Raw genomic sequence first — 16,301 nt, 5'->3', positions numbered from 1 at the left:
CCTCCTCCCCCATGAAGCCTTCCCACCTGTTTGGAGGAATTACCACCAGCCCTGTTGACAGGGCAGCCTCCAAGCCTCACCCTGAGTTCCGATCTCTCTGGAGATAAAGAAACCAAGTACTGGACATGTGAAAGTGTTTGGCCAAGGCCCAGATGTGGGAGTACACGTTTCCTGTTTAGTGAGTTAGAAGTAAGAGGACCCATCACCCTAGGAGTCATAAAGTCCCACCTGTGGCCCTATAGTATCTGGCTCAGGGACAACCCAGGGTGGGGGCCCTCTCTGTCCAGTCTCTCCTCCATAATGTCTCTCTTTCCCAGGGTGAGAGAAATGCAGTCAGAATCCTGTTGCCGCTACTGAGACCCATTTAATAGGCAGAGCTCTCCTGAGAAACAGGGTTGGCGCAGTGGCCCCATTTTACAGATGAAGTACAAAAGGCCTGAGGACAGGCCTGGATGAGGTTACCTGGAGGGTCAGAGGCTAGTTAGGGGCTGAGCACTGGGCCTCATTCCCTCAACCTGGGCCACCTCCTGCTTTCGGTAAAGGTAGACAATGCCAGAGATGAAGCCATCATTGTCGGAAGTGCCAGGCACCACCTCAAGCTTGGTGGTAGCCAGTTCCCACCGGTCCACAGGCAAGGCTAACAGGCGTTCCCACTCCCTGGCCTGCTCCAGCCTGTCCAGGGTGGCCTCCAGTGCCTCCTTGTATCGAAGGTTAGAAGGGTTGGTCCTGGTTGTCAGACATACCAGCCCACCTGGGGAGAGGTAGGGGAAAGGGAGGTGAGTGGGGAAGAGGCAGGAGACAAAGTTCCAGGTTAGTAGTCCCCTTTCCTTCTGGCTCATGTCCTCAAGGACATAGCCTATCCCCAGGCCAGCCTTTTCCTATCTCTAAGCCTTTGGTGCTCACCATTCCCACTTCCAGGAATAACCTATGCTTCTCCAGCTTGAGTGCTTCTTCTGTACCTTTTAGGGCCCAAGTATCCTTTACGTTGGGAACTCTATATCCATGGACAGAGGGGGCTCCCTCCTCACCACTCACCCAGCCCCTCTGCTGGAGGATATGGCTGTGTCTGGATGCACAGGAAGGAAGCACATGGTCTTGGACATGTCCCTTTACCTTCCGAGTCTCAGTTTCTCAGCTTGCAGAGTGGGGTTAATTTATTATCCTGTCTCAGAAAGGCCAGTGCAGTCAGTAAGCACTGGATGAATGAATGAATGACCTCATTCCTTCAGATCTTTTCCAGGCACCTACAATATGCTCAGTGCAGGCTCACATAGGAAACACTGGTTTCTGAAAGGTTTCCTGGAGGAAGGAGTGAGGAGAAGCAGGCCCTGCTGGTAGAGAGGGGCTGTGAGAGGAAAGACTCTGAAGGGGGAGCCTAGGACATGTGGGCAGGCAGACAAGGGTCTGGCCAGCTGAGGGGTGCGGTAAGCACAGGCTGAGCTAAGAGGCCTGGTCTTTACTGATTTAGGCAATGGGAGTTTCCTGTCCTGGGACTAATCACTACCTCTTTCTCTGACCCTACCAATGTCCCTGCATCTGTCAGCGTCCCTGGTTCTGAGGCTTGCCCAGACCTGCCCAGGCTTAACCACAGCCCCTGCTGGGCCCCTGAAGGGAGATGTAATCTTGCTATGTTAGGGGCACCTTTGGGGCTTCCTGGTCCTGTCTTGCAGCCAGGTCAGGGCCTCATGATCCTCTCACTCCACTATCTTTTCTGCCTGTGACTTCACTTAGGCTGTGTCCCTGTGTGGACTGCCCTCATTCCCCATCCCAGTCCTGGGAAATGCCTCTTTGATATCTTGGAGCACTGAGCACTCACAGCTCTTGTGGGTCCACCTCAGGCCTGGTCTTTTCCCCCTGGGCCCTGCAGTGAAGGTAGCCCAAGTGTTTGGGAAGCAGGAGTGTGGTGGGTTGGTGAGGGTGTGTACTTTCTTCCCAGAGCAGGGGCAGGCACAGGGCAAGACACACAGCAGGAGTGTAGCATTCAGCCCCATTTCACAGATGAGGAAACTGAGACCAGGAAAGAGTGACTCATCTAACAGTCATCCAATGAGTTAGTGAGGAAGCTGGAAGATGAGGGAACCGAATTGAGACCCTACTACAAGCAAGACTAAAGCAAAGGCCTTAAAGATATTATTTCACCCAATTCTCACAGTAATCCTATTAGGAAGGGACTACACCACTCTGCTTACAGGTGAGGAACAGAGGCCGGAAAGGAGAGTGGAGTTACTCCTGGTTCCCTAATGAGTAAGAGGGAAGGAAGCCACTTGTCTGCCCTGCCTGTTTGCCTGGGTCAGCAGCTGGTGGCTGGGATGTTAGGCTAGACTCTGTGACCCTAGGCAAGACCATGCCACTTGCTTGGCCTCAGGAATTCTGAGGCTTGAGTCTTTGGGTGTGGAGAGGGGAAGGTGTGTGTGGGGTTGGACAGGCTGCTTCTCACCTGGCTTGGTAACTCGCAGGAGCTCAGGTATTGCACTACAGGGCACTTGGCCGTCACTGAGGGCACCCACCATCAGCACTGCGTCATAGGTCCCTGTGTGAGGTGTGCAGATGTGGTGTGTTGGTTTGTCTTCGCTGTGGCCTCAGACCACCCTGGAGGATGGTACCCATGGTAGGGCCTGGGGAGGGACCAGGCCAGCCACTAGTGTCTTCAGGATTCAGATCCCGTGGGGGATATGGCAGGTTAGCACAGTCCTGGGCTGAGGTCAGGTTATGGGATGACAGGCTCAGAGACAGGGGCTCATGGGGACTCAGAGAGGGTCTCAGTGAGGCATAAGGGGGCTCAGAGGGGAATGGAGGCTCAGTGTAGAAGGGGGCTGATGGAGGGCTCAATAAGGGGGATGGAAGCTTGGCAAGAGAAAGGGGTGCTATCAGGGTGGCTTTGGTAATAGGGGGGGCCTAGGGGTGTTAGGGTAGAAGGGGAAGTACCTTCGGGGCTGGGTAGAGGCTCCTGGCCCAGGGTACAGAGGCTGAGGCGCTGGTAGAGGCCGCGGGCCCGGGCCTGTTCCAGCATCCCTGGGCTCCCATCCACTCCATGCAGCCGGCGGAAGCCTTGGGCCTGCAGCTGGTGTGGGAGGACTCAGTCACGGTTCACACCTGTCACCTCCCAGCTGGGTCCCTGCACCTCAAGGAGGGCAGTAGGCCCTGCCGTGGATGTAGCCCAATTGTTTGGGAACCAGTGAGCCTGGGACCAGGGGTGGCAAGAAATTTGAGCAAGTGGGGGGCTTAAGAGAGGGCAGGGGATCCAGGCAGACCTCACCTCGGCAGCCACCAGGCCAGTGCCACAGGCTACGTCCAGGATCAAGGTGGCTTGAGGTGGGCCTGGAAGGGCTTGGATGAGGCAGTCCACTGCTAGGTGGGGGGCGCGGTACTGCAGGGCAGCCACATCCTGGGGACAGAGTGCTGAGCTGACTACCACCTTGTGTCTTAGTGTTTGGGGGAACCTCAGTGTGGGGTGGTCTAGGAGTCAGCCAGGCCAAGCTGTGTGTGTGTGTGTGCGTGTGTGTGTGTGCGGGCATGCATGTGCACGTGCTTGTGTGTGCTGGTGGCCGGGGGCCTGCTGGGACTGCAGTGAGAGGAGACAGGCACGAGGTGCTGTCCTCTACCAAGGGGCCAGACTGGAGAGTCAACCCCCAGCCCACTGCTGGCCAAGGCAGTGCTCTGTGCTTAGTCCAGAGTGACCCTTCAGTGGCACCTCCTTCAAGCAGGCAGTCCTGCCTGGGCTGCAGTCCCAAAGTGGGGAGGGAGGTCTTGGCCCCTGATCTCTAGGCTGCCATTGTGAAGTGATGGGGCTACTCAGAGGGCGGGGCTGCTGTGGGTGGGCAAAAGAGGGGCCAGGACTGCAAGGTTGTGCCCAGGTCTCACTTCATTCTCACAAGCCGCCCTGGGATGCAAAGCTATCTATTCCAGCTGTACAGATAGGAAAACTGAGGCTGGGCGAGCAAGGGAGGTGGAGGACCCGCGGCGGGTTTACCTGGTCATAGTCCGGAGCCCAGTGGTCATAGAAGCGCAGCTTGTGGGCCAGGTCGGTGATGCCGTGCGAGGCCCCGACCCGCGCCCGCACCTCCGACAGGCTCCCACCCTCCTCGTGAGCCATCCTCCTGCTGGGACACGGCCTCCACGTCCTGAGATCCATCTCAGTCTCCACCCCGCACCTCTCCCACCCGCCATGCCCTGCAGAGGCTCCCCAGGCCCCCGGCACAAACCCATTTCACAGGCGGGGACGTTGAGCAGAGACTGGACACTTGGGGTTCAGGGCTGGAGAGGGGGTGTTCCTGTGGCAGGAGGGAGGGCTTGCCCCGACCTCCCCACCCCCGGCCGCCATGAGCGCGTTTCCAGGGAGGAAAGGTCCCTCCCGCTATAGGGGGAGTCAAGGGGAGGGTCCGAACTTACCGCCAGCCTGGCCCGCGGGGTGGGTGGGCGCGCGCGGGAGCTGGGAGCGGGGTCGGGACTGCGAGCCTGGCCCCGCCCCCCGCCCTCGACCATTGGCTTGCTTCTAAGAACAACTACCCAATCAAAAAATTCCCTGTGAGTCCGCCCCTCCACCCTCAGCCAATGAGCTCCAGGTTTGGGCCGCCTCCGGCTTGGGAAGATTCTTCGGAGCGGGTTTCTTAGAGGTTGACGACGTGGCTTTGTGAGTTGCTCTGTTCGCGCTCGGCTCCGGCTCCTTCATGCTTCCTGAAAAGCACGAGCTTTCGGGCAGTGGTGGCCTCTCAATTCTTAGGGGCAAGAGAGGGAGCTAGCAACAGGCAAAACTGGCGCCGGACCTCGCCCCCAGGGTGGCCTTTCCCCTTCTGACCTTTCATATCGCTGCGCTGGTCATGCGGTTTAGAATCAACTGATCTTTCCTCTCTAGAGATAAAATCTCGGCTTCAGTTGAATTTCAGCTCCAGGCCCAGAAAAGCAGCAAAACCGGGTGGCCAGGATTAATGACACCCTCCCTTCCCCCGCCCCTGCTCACCAATCGGCGGAGACCAGGACCCTGGAAGGATGCACTTGGAAAAGCTGATGAATATTCTATTGAGATCCTCCCCTAAGACCTCCTCTAATCGCTCAGCCTTAAAACCCTCAGGAGGAAGGACCCAGAGCAAGCTCTCCCTCACCCCTACCCAGCCTGCTCAGCCTTTCTCTTCCCTCACGGGCATGCATCTCCTGAACTCTAGGGACCCCATGAGACTTGCAACCAGGTGAGCAATGGGCAGCAGCAGCTTCTCCGGAGCTAACCCCTTGAACCTGTTCCCAAGGCCCCCTTTTGTCTGACTCCCCAGTGAGCTAAAGCAGCCTCATCTCGGCTCACTCCTTTCCCATAACATTTCTAGAGAGCCAAAGCAGCCCTGCCTAGTCTCTCTCCTATAGCTTCTTCTATCCTAGGCCCTTCCTTGTGTCACTGTCCCCAGCTTTAATAAATGTACTCTCAAAATAATCTGGACTTATGTTATGAACTCTTTCCTGCATGAAGTCAAGAACCCACACACTATGGGCCTGCTCAAGGCAGACCCACTCTAGGCCTTGTCCCTTTCTGGTAACAAAACCTTGTTACAACATTATGTCAAAAACATTGCGTCTCAGGTGAACTTGGAAAACAAGAAAAATCCTTCCCTTTTGTACAACTCATCCAAATGCCCTTCTAGCTGATGGATGGGATGCTACTCCATTCAGGAATCACTTAATAAAGCCAATTAGATCTTGAATTTATTTGGTTTGATTATGTTCTTTAATAAGGGTGAAGTATTCCATTTCTAGACCTGGACAATAAAAAACAGCTACAATATGATGCTCTATGGAGTGGGCTCCAAGCACCCAGAGGACAGCGGGGCTACAAGATGAAGGAGTCTGTGGTCCTAAATGATTGTGTGGAGCAGTGCCTTCCCTACCAATCTGCATTGGACTGTACATTGTGAAAAATAATATAAACAGCTACTTTTTGAAGTTGGAGCTGCCATCCCACAGGAACCGCCTTGCAGGTTTTACTACTCAAACCTTTGGTATGTTAAAAGCAGGCAAAATAACCTTTGGACTGTGCCGAAAGCATTGTATTCCAAACAACTGTTTGTAAAGCTAATAAGAAAGCAGACATTATGACTACTGGACTGAAAGTTAAAGACATTATTTTATTTTTAATTTTTTTTAAATTGATTTGAGAGAGAGAGAAAGATTTGTTGGTTCCACTTATTTATGCATTCATTGGTTGATTCTTGTATGTGCCTTGACCGGGGATTGAACCTGCAACCTTGATGTATCAGGATGATGCTCTAACCAACTGAGGTACCCGGCCAGGGCCTTAATGACATTCTCTAGAATTAGCTTCACTATGTTAGTTTATTTGCACCTATAGAAATTCCTTTCTTCTGCTCACGCAATTATTTCCCTTCCCTTTCTCATAAATACCCCTTGCTTTCACTTTCTAATTGGAATACATTTGAGTTTCTGCCTAAATCAGTGTACAATAACTCTGTGGATGAAAAAAGGGGTTCTATGGAAAGTAACCTCACTGGGTGATATGAGCATAAATTCCTAACTGTACAGGTCGTGGTGGGTCGTCACGCTCCAGGCATAACTTCTTTAGTAAAAACCTTTGCTTTAAGCAAGCCCTGTCTGTCGTTTCTGTGTATCTTAAGATGCCTTTGAAATGCCCCCTTTCAGAGGCTCCGAATATATGGCTCCTTTCAAGGCCCTGCTTCTAAAGGGGACCACCCTCAAGCAAACATATAATCTCATTAACTATCCTGTAATCCAATCCTCACTTTCCTTTCTCCCATCCCCATGTAATCTTCCTTATGTTCCCTCCTTAATTTCAAATGCATAAAAGAAAGTGCAATCTTCCATTTTGGGGAGTTTTTGAGATCTTGCTTCCCCTCATATGTTGTCAATTTGGCTCAAGTAAATTCTTATAAAAATTCTACAGGTTTGGACATTTCAGCTTCTTGAATAGCTAATTTTTGGATCTCAAATACATGCTCTCTCTCTGGCCTTTTATTTTTAAGTTAACAACCTGAACAAGAAATAAACTTTCATTGTGTTAAGCTACTGAGATTCAAAGATTTGTTTACTACAATAGCTATTGTCATTTCCTTTAGTTAATACAGTGACTTTGGTCATTTCCTTTAGTTAATACAGTGACTTTGGTAAGAGCAGTTTTGGAGGAGTGGATCTAAACCCAAATCTGTCTTAGTCCAAAGGTGTATGCTGAATATGTGTGAACATTTTGTGTTTAGCTGCAAATAAAAGAACACATACAAAGCAGTGACTCAGAGATTTACTGGTCTAAAACAGGAAGCCGAGACTGGACAGTAGGGCCTGGAGCTCATTTATGCTATCAGGGACCTTGACTTTTGTCATCTTTCCTCTGCCACCTTTTGCATGAAGGCCTTTGTCCTCACGGCTGTCACCTTGTCTTGGCTGCTACACCTCCAGACAGGACTAAGGGGAAAGGGCACAGAGCTAGGCCTCATGACTCTGTTTTATCCTTTTGGCCAGGCTCGGTCACATGGCTGCCTCTGAGTCCTCACTGAAAGCTGAGTGAGGAAGGGGAGGCTGGAGGTGGGGGCTAGCTCAGCCACCTGACTGTGCAGGTCCCATCTCTGCAGCCTCACAGTTCATTTAGGCCAATAAATATTTATTGTGCATCTACTGTTTTATAGGTCCTGGGCTGGGCACTGGAGTCACAAAGATGAGTCAGAAACAGCCCCAACTCTAACCAGGGGGAGGCATATTCTTCTGTTCAGCTCTGTTCACTGTCTCCTCAGTATCCATGTGCAGGCTTTTCTTTCTAAGCCACCACCCCTGCTCTAGGTGTCCAGGACCACTCCTTTGTTTGGGGTGGGGGTGTGTAGGTGCTATGGAGATGTAGTGAGGAATGTAAGGTGATAGCCCCAGTAAAGGCAGTCCTGTTGGACCATCAAAGGGTGGTTTTGTTGTTCCAGGAGAGGTCCTGATGAGGGATCCCTGGGATGCCGAATGTCTGTCCTCTGAGGCCCTCGGTTGTGCCCCACTCACAGATGGGGGCTGCACAGTTTGTGGGCATGAACATGGCTCCTATAGAGATGGCTCCCAGGCCCTGATGGAAGGTGAGACTTGCCATGAGGAACACTAGTGGGGCTGGTGGTCTCCTAGTGTTGCTCTGTTCCTTCTGTGTGTGAACCCGGGGCCCCACTGACCTCTCTTAGAACAGCCCACTCCATTTATTTCCCTCCCGAGCCCAGGAACCTGCTCTAGCCTTGGGGCAGGAAGCTTTTCTCTGACTCATCAAGTGTTTTTGTTTCCTCTAATCCTCAGTCCCTTCAAGTCCTAAACTTTAGGAACCCAACAGCCTTTTCTGTCGTTTGCTGAAAATGCTCCTCTCCTGAGGGGGTGGATACCATCTGGTCAAGCTGCCACCATAATGGGGGAAAGGTGGGTTAACAAAATAGTCTGGGGGTGAGCAGAGGTTGTAAGAACAGCAGTTCATATTTCAAAACTATTGTCCAACCTCACAGGTGTGCAAGCCAAAGGCCTATGGCTGTGGGTGGCTAAGGAGAGGTGAGATTCATCTGTGCCCGAGCGAGTAGACAAGGACAAGGCCTGTCAGGTCAAGACGTGGTGATGCCAGTGGGCATGAGTTCTGGGGGACAGTGTGACTTCCAGGGGGCCAGGCTGTGAGGGGTCATGTGTGTGCATGTGTGAGGATGTGGGGTCCATTAGGATGTGTCTGAATGCAAGTGTCGAAAACCCACCCCAAGGTCATTTAAATAGTAGGGTTTCCTACTTTTTCTTACAAGAAGTTCAATGGTTAGCAGCACCAAGGCTGGCCCGGTGGCCCACTGATTTCACCACGGACCCAAGCTCCACTCTCTCGTTTGCCACGCTGGGTTTGCTCTGTCATCAACTTCTGGTCACAAGGGGGTGGCGACAGCTCAGGCATTTGTGTGTCCTCACATACAAAGCCCCAGGGCAGACTAGGACTGGGCCACAGGAGTGTGGTCCCCAGGCTGGGATTTGGTTTCTTACCCTGAGTGAGCTACGGGGAGTTGCAGCGTCAAATCTGCATTTTGCGAAGAAGGCTGCAGAAGGCAGTGTGGAGCGGGAACAGACTGCAAGTACTGAAGCTGTTGCAATTATTTAGGTGAGAGTTGGAGTCGGGAGCAGTGTCGGGGGCTGCCATGGAGGGGCTGCCTTGGGGTTGACAGGCTGTGGGGTTTGGGGAAATAAGAGAGCAACTTCCTTTCCTCTTGTTTTCCTCCTACCCCAGAAGGTGCTCCTTCTGTTTCCTTTGCAGCCTCCGCCTCCACCTCAAGGTAGGAGATCCCCGGGGCTCAGTCGTCGTCGGCCCTCTTTCTTTCTCTATCTACACCCACTTCCTAAGTGATCTCATCTAGTCCCGTGGTTTTAACTAGTATTTATATGCCAGTCATTCTCAAAGAGGTGGCTCTCAGCCCTGACGCTCCCCTGAACTCTGGACTTGTGCACCTGGCGTCTCCCCTTGGAGGCCACAGGCCTCTCACTGGCAACACGCCCAAACTCAGCTCCCTTTCTGCACGCTCCCAAATTCACCCCTCCTCAGCCTCCTGTTTCGGCAGAGCCCTGAAACCACTGTGCACCTAGGTGCTCAGCCCAAGCCGGTTTTCTCCTGTCCTACATTCTGTCCATCAGCACATTCTGTGGACTCTTTCCTCCATCCCTGCCGGTCTGGTCTCATCTACCCTTTTTGTTACCGGAAAATTCCAAATACATGATTTCTTTATCACTCTGTTTAATAGTTTAAAAAACATGCCTGGCTGGTATTTACAGTATAAATTTGATGAACTTACTTCCCTGAGTAAAACCTGAAATCCAAATTTCTTACCAACCTCACCCCCAATCTCTCTCTTCCCCACTCCCTCACCAGGCCTCTGCTGTTCCTGGAATAGGCCATGGCTACCTCAGTTACCTCAGGGCCCTTGCACTGCTATTTTTGGACCTAGATCACTCTTCCTTCAGATCTTTGCTTGACTGGCTTGTTCTCAAACTTCAGGTATCTACCACCTTAAATAAACAAATGTTAGCACTTTGTCATTATTGCTTTAAATTATTTGAAAGTAGAAAAAGAAGAAATTATTACAGATGAAGCTGATATTCCCTCTGACTTCCTCCTTCCCCCATCTGCTGCCCAGGGAACCAGCTACCACCATGAATAGGTGCGGACCTTCTAGGTCTTGTTCTTATATTTTTACTACATATGTGTTCAAACTACATATAATATTGCTTAATGGGTTTGAAAAATTTTATGTAAGTGCTATTATTTTATAGCTATTATTCTGTAACTTTTCTTTTTCACTTAACACTGTTTCTGAGATCTTTCCACTTTGATGCATATAGATCACATTCATTTAACCACTGCTCAGTCATCCCTTAGACGATTATGCCCAGTTCATTTATCCATTTCCCTATTGATGGGAAAAAATGCTGCCATAAATAGCCTTGCACATGCTTTTTTGTTCACAAGTGGATGTTTCTCTAAGGAGAGCCGCTTAGACTGGGGTTTGCAAAGCATTTGGTGGTAGTGAAAACAATTCAGTTGGTTGTGAAATAGAATGAAAGAAAATAAAAGAGTGCAGTGCAAGTTGGAAGGGTAATTATTGTTTTGTTAACTTCTTGCTTCAGTTTCACATGCTTGTAATGGGTGGCTTTGTACAACACATTTCTTACCTTGGGTGGCCGTCAGGATTGGAAAACCAGCACGGAATTGCCAGCTCAGGGCATGGACCTGTCTGACGCTCTGTTTCCCCCACAAACTCATCAATGCACAGTGTACTGTCAGATTTTTCTTTTAATCCTCAATCAAGGATATTTTTTCCATTGCTTTTCAGAGAGACTGAAAGGGAGAGGGGGAGAGAGAGGGAGAGGGACAGAGAGAGAGAGACAGACAGACAGAAACATCGGTGTAGGAGAGACACATAAATTGGTTGCCTCTCCCATGTTCCCCTCCTGGGCCGGGGGTTGAGCCTGCAACTGAGGTACGTGTCCTTGGTCAGAATCGAACCTGGGACCCTTCAGTCCGCAGGTCGATGCTCTAAGCATTGAGCAAAACCAGCTAGGGCAGAATTTTTTGATTTTGCAAATGAGTATGAGATAGCATCACATGTGGTTTTAATTTGCATTTCCCTCGATTACTAATGAAGTCGAACAACTTTCCATAATTTTATTGGCTCTTTGGGTTTTCTCTTGCCATTGCCCATGTGCTCTTCTGACTCACTTGATTTTATCTTATTTATATTTGCAGGAGTTCCTTGTGTAACAGAATGAAATGCTCCCTCTCTGTCTTAATTCTAGCTTGTATTTCTTCCACTTTCTTCAGGCTAATAGCTCCTGCCTCAGATATGCTAATTAACTAGAGGAATTCTGATGAGGCTTGAGCAGCCCCTTGTCAGAGGGTGCCTTTCCCGAAGAGGTGGGAAAATTTGCACAAAGTAATGACTCTTTATCAAAGATTTACAAGAGTCTCCAGAACTGGACTACAGACAAACAGGGAACAAAGGGATTTAGAAATTTCTCGCTCTTCCTTGGATCCCTTTCATCCCATAGCTGTCTAGCTGTCTAGGCCCCTGCCCACCTCTGGCTTGGCTCCTCCTCCCTTGCCTTGACATGAAAGATGCTTAAATATTAGATTCTCTCTCTCTTAATGTTTTTTTACTCATTTTAGAGAGAGAGGAAGAAAGAAGGAGAGAGAGAAACAACGATCGGCTGCCTCCCGCATGCACCCCGACTGGAAATTGAACCCAAACCCTGGGTATGTGCCCTGACCAGAAATCGAACCTGGGACCTGATATGCACTCTGACTGGGACTCGGGCTGCGGGCCTTTTGGTGCATGGGGCGGCGCTCAACCAACCTAGCCGCACTGGCCAGGGCATCCTCGGCTCCCTGAAGATGGATTTGTGGGAGCCTTAAGGCACCCTCATCTTCTCGAGCTAGGTCTTCTCCATCAATAAACCTTTCCTTACTCCAGACTCTGAGATATTGAACACTGGCCTTCCTTTTGAAGCATTGGGCACAGGAACCTGGTACCTGCAGCACTTAGAAGTCCTGGGTGTTCTGGATACTGGTCCTTGGATTGTTTCACGGGTTGTAAACATTTCTCCCAGGCTCTCAACTACCTTTTGGCTTTGCTCATGGTGTCCCTACACTGCATTCAGCAACAAGGCGTTTATTGTTGATAGGCCGGGGCAGTGGCGGTGGGAAGGTGGGGGCAGAAGCTGGATGGCTGGTGCCTGGCGGGGGTGATAAGGTGGCTGCAGGACGCCTTTCAACAACATGGTTTAAACTGTCAGGCGAGGGGGCACTGAGGGACATTTTCTTTTATTATTATTTAAAAAAATATATATATATATTTTATTGATATCAGAGAGAGGAAGGGGAGGGAGAGAGACAGAAACATCAATGATGAGAGAGAGTCTTGAGGATGGAGCCCACAACTCAGGCATGTGCCCTGACCAGGAATTAAACTGTGACTTCCTGGTTCATAGGGCAACACTCAACCACTGAGCCACACTGGCTGGCACCTTTTTTTTTTTCTTTTAATAAAAATTGTATGTACTTAAGGAGTACAACTTGATGTTTTGATACACATATACAGTGTGAAATTATCACCACGGTCCAGATAATTAACCCTACACCCCTACACAGTTACCATTTGTGCAATGTGTGTTGAGATTTAATAAAATCTATCCTCTTAGCCATCGTCACCACACTGTACATCAGGTCTCTAGATCTATTCACCTTTAGACCTGAAACTTCCTTGTACCCTTTGATCAGCAACACCCCGTTTCCCACAGCCCCAGCCTCTGGCGACCACCGTTCTACTTTCTGTTTCTAAGAGTTCAGCTTTTTTGGATTCTACATATAAGTGAGGTCATGAAGTATTTCTCTTTCTGGGTCTTGCTTATTTCACTTATCATAATGTCCTCAGCTTCATCCATGTTGTCACAAATGGCAGGATTTTATTTATTTATTTATTTTAATTGTGTTAATTTCTGGCTCCGAATGAATTGCCTGAAAGCAGTTTGATTGAAATGAATATTTCCACATATTGGCTTATATATTAAAATTTGTGCACTCTGGGGGTGATTTGTTAAAAATACAAATTTGCATATATTTTAAAGTAATTTTGTCCAACTTACAACTTAGTTTGCTTTAAAAAATCTTGGGCTCCTTTTCCCCCACAGATGATGACTTCACTTACCACCGACCACAAGCGTTCTGGTGGCGCCGGGTACTGCCAAGGCGCTCAGAGACCCTACAGATTTCATCGGCTCCCCACAGCTTCACTTGGTAGGTTCTGCGATGTGTATCCCAGTTTACAGACAAGAAAGCTAAGGCCTTAGGCTTGGAATTAAGCCACAGAGGTCAGTTCAAACCACTCTGTCTCCTTAAACAGGATAGGTCCCTCATGCTTTCATAAGTTTTTAATCATTACTCTTGCATTTAAAGTGGCTTCGACAAAAACCATCTTTAGAAAGAAAAAAATACAAGTTCCAATACGTCTGAGGGCATGTTTATCATTTTTGTGTACTTTCAGGGGGGAAAAATGAGTATTTGAAATAAAGTGAAGTTTTAACATTAGAACATGAAAGAAAGAAGGGAAACACAGGTCCTGATCATTTCTCGGTGGTTCCGTTCCCTGCAACCCAGGCGTGACGGGATTTGCCCGGGACCAGCACAACACTGTTGCTACCGGGAGGCCGGCCTTGCAGGCTAAAGGGCGAAATAAACGACGGAAAACTTTCCACTCGTTTGCTCCGCGAGTCGGGCGTGCGGGGCCCTCACCCAGGTGTCTGCTGCCCTCGTGCGGCCGCTCCGCGGTACTGCACCCGTAGGGGAGCGCCCCTGAGAGCCCTTGGGCGCTGGGGTTGGGAGGAGTTTGAGGTGGGCTCCTTGCCTTTACTCTCAACCCTTGGTCCTGGCAGGGGAGGGGAATCTCCACGGTGGGGGACAGGGACAGCGGAATGGTGCTCCGTGACATCGTGCGAGCAGAGTCCATTGATCACTGGGTCATCCCACCTGGTTCTCCCTGTTACCCTGCAAGGTGAGGACATGGCCAGGAGGGGAGGTATTGCCCAGGGCCGCACAGCATGGTAGTGCAGGGATGGCCTTGAACCTAGGTGTTGAGTAGGAAAGAGAAGGGCGTGGAGGGCTCCCTGCTTAAGAATTGAGGTTGGGGGGGCTCCTCCTCCGCAGCACCTGCTGGAGCTGAGACTGAGACTTGGCCCTGGCATCCTAATGGGACTTGAGAAGGGGCCAGCCTGGGGGCAGTGGGGCAAGGTGAGGTCTCTTCAACTCCAGCTCCTGCCTGGGCCACATGGTCCAGGAAGTTTGGTCAATATGAGGTTGAGGACCATCAACTCAGCCTTAGTGACAAGTTCTGGGTGGTGCTGGGTGATGGTGGGGAGCAAGCCAAAGAGGGGAGGAGCCCGGCCAGGGGTGGTTGAGCATCGACCTAGGATCCAGGTGATCAGGGTTCCATTCCCGGTCAGGGCACATGCCCAGGCTGTGGGCTCGATCAATGACTCATCATTGATGTTTCTCTCTCTCTCTCTCTCTCTCCCTCTCTCTCTCTCTCTCTCTCCTTCTCCTTTCCTCTCTCTGAAATCAATAAACATATATTAAAAAAAAAAAAAAGAGGGGAGGAGGGGAAACAAGTTGCAAGACTTAGCTTCAGCCCTCACCATCTGACTCCCAGCAATCTCTCAGACTCTTCGCCAAACTCACTTGAACTCCCCACCCCACCTCAGTAGGCAGCACTACCCCCACCCTTCGCCTAAGCCTTCTGAGCGGGCTCCTGAGCCCTGCCTTGATTTACCTGTCTTCCTACTCAGTCCTCTGTTGAGAGACAAATTTTCCATAGGTCTCTTGTGTTTCTGCAAAGGAATTGATTGCTCTTTGTTCTGAATGATCTTTTCCAGGATGTCTGTGTATCAAACAGCCATGGAATATATAATGTCTCCTTCTGGAACAAAGACAGGCATGGCCCAGCATGAGAAAGATAATGTGTCCCTCAGGAGCACAAAGCAGGCTTGCTTTCTGACTATTATAAAAGGCTTGGGTTCCCTAAGCTCAAGGTTTATCTTCCATAATAAACCCACAGGGCGTTTAGGTGTCAACTGGCCCTGTTCACGTCACCCTGTGGGATTTGGGACTCAAAGAATCAATGCAAAATACTTATATTCTAGTTTACTGATAGTGCTGTGAGTAATAAATTGTCCTTCATCTCTGACCCAGGAGTCTTGTGCCTTCTACTAGCATCCAAAAAATCTCTGGCAGGCTGACTGGTTAGCTTGCAAGTGGGATACAATCTTGGACCTTGCACCCTTCTCGACAGCTTCCGACCTTGTCAGTTCCACTTTCTACACATTTCTGGCATCTGTCTTCTTCTCTCCATTTTCAGCGCCACAGTCCAGTCCAGGCTCCCACTATCTCATGCCTGGAGGGTTTATTGTTGTGGGTCCTATCTGATCCCCTCGCCCCTTCTGCCCCCTAGTTTAGCCTCCTCCTGCAGCCAGAGGGACTGTTCTAAAGCCCAAGGCCATCTCCAGTTGCTTGGTTGCCTCAACTCTTCAATGGCTCCTATCATTTAATAGAATATTCCATGACCCATGTGGTCCTTGCTGACCTTACCACCTACTTTGAGCTCCTCCCAACGTCCCACTTTATGCTCTAGTAATAGTGAACTGTTTACATCAAGCTGTTCCCTCTGCCTGGACCACCCTTCACACTCTCCTCTCTGGAAAACTCCTACCTATCCTTCAAAACTTAGCTCAGTGAGGCCTTTCTGAAGCCCTAATGACTTCTCAGTGCCACAGTGTTGGAGACACAGGGGCAGAGGGGGGTTCAAAGGTAGAGGACAGATGGAGGGACTTTGAACACTCCACCTTTCAGATCCCAGCTCTTGCTCCAGGGGAGGAAACCAGTGGGTGAACAGGACTGCCCTGGGCAAAGGTCGTCACTGACACTCCAGGGACTCATTATGGCAGGCTGCCATGTACGGTTGGGTAAGTTGTGCCCTGTACAAGGATGCCTGGCCGAGGGAGTGAGTGAGGACTGAAATCACTGTGTGCAAGGGCTGAGTGGCACCCACCCTTCCAATCTGTACAGAGGGGCCCTGTCTTCACAGAGCCCTGCACTTACAGTGGCCTGTGCACCAGAGCGTGTGCTTTGAAAAATTTCTAAAAGGCATGAGAGCCTCACCCTGCAGCCCCCTGGGGTTACCTGCTGAGACCCAGACAGGAAAGCAATGTGAGAAAATCTGATCAAGGTTCTGGATTCTCCCAGAATTCTAAGGCTTTGACCTTAATTA

The 16,301-nt window shown here is 50.3% G+C and overlaps 2 protein-coding genes across 8 annotated transcripts in view; one reads left to right on the top strand and one right to left on the bottom strand.

Moving 5' to 3' along the window:
- LIMK1 (LIM domain kinase 1) overlaps window positions 1–16,301 on the top strand; it is a 317,283-nt gene that overhangs the window by 90,701 nt on the left and 210,281 nt on the right. The gene's annotated exons all lie outside the window — the stretch shown is intronic.
- Window positions 341–4,492, bottom strand: METTL27 (methyltransferase like 27). Of its 7 annotated transcripts, none has more exons than XM_081132620.1 (6): window positions 4,390–4,474; window positions 3,971–4,100; window positions 3,257–3,385; window positions 2,926–3,061; window positions 2,438–2,530; window positions 341–751 (listed from the first exon to the last, which is right to left on the bottom strand). In XM_081132620.1, exons 2-6 carry the CDS (start codon window positions 4,091–4,093, stop codon window positions 471–473), a joined length of 762 nt encoding a protein of 253 aa, XP_080988746.1. In that variant the 5' UTR covers window positions 4,094–4,100; window positions 4,390–4,474; the 3' UTR covers window positions 341–470. The 7 variants fall into 7 exon arrangements, with proteins under 7 accessions (XP_080988746.1, XP_080988747.1, XP_080988745.1 ...); XM_081132621.1 differs by lacking the exon at window positions 4,390–4,474 and adding an exon at window positions 4,203–4,358; XM_081132619.1 differs by lacking the exon at window positions 4,390–4,474 and having other exon boundaries at window positions 3,971–4,191.

This window comes from Miniopterus schreibersii, assembly GCF_964146895.1.
Source record: "Miniopterus schreibersii genome assembly, chromosome: 3".
NCBI lineage: Eukaryota > Metazoa > Chordata > Mammalia > Chiroptera > Miniopteridae > Miniopterus > Miniopterus schreibersii.
This window is presented reverse-complemented; position numbering and strand designations above follow the sequence as displayed.

Excerpts from the sequence above, each read along its gene's own strand:
- METTL27 (XM_081132619.1), bottom strand. The coding sequence starts at position 4,132 with ATGGATCTCAGGACGTGGAGGCCGTGTCCCAGCAGGAGGATGGCTCAC. Across the intron at positions 3,062-3,256 it reads CTGGCCTGGTGGCTGCCGAG|CTGCAGGCCCAAGGCTTCCG; the intron begins GTGAGGTCTGCC and ends CTCCCACACCAG. Across the intron at positions 2,531-2,925 it reads GCCTCTACCCAGCCCCGAAG|GGACCTATGACGCAGTGCTG; the intron begins GTACTTCCCCTT and ends CACCTCACACAG.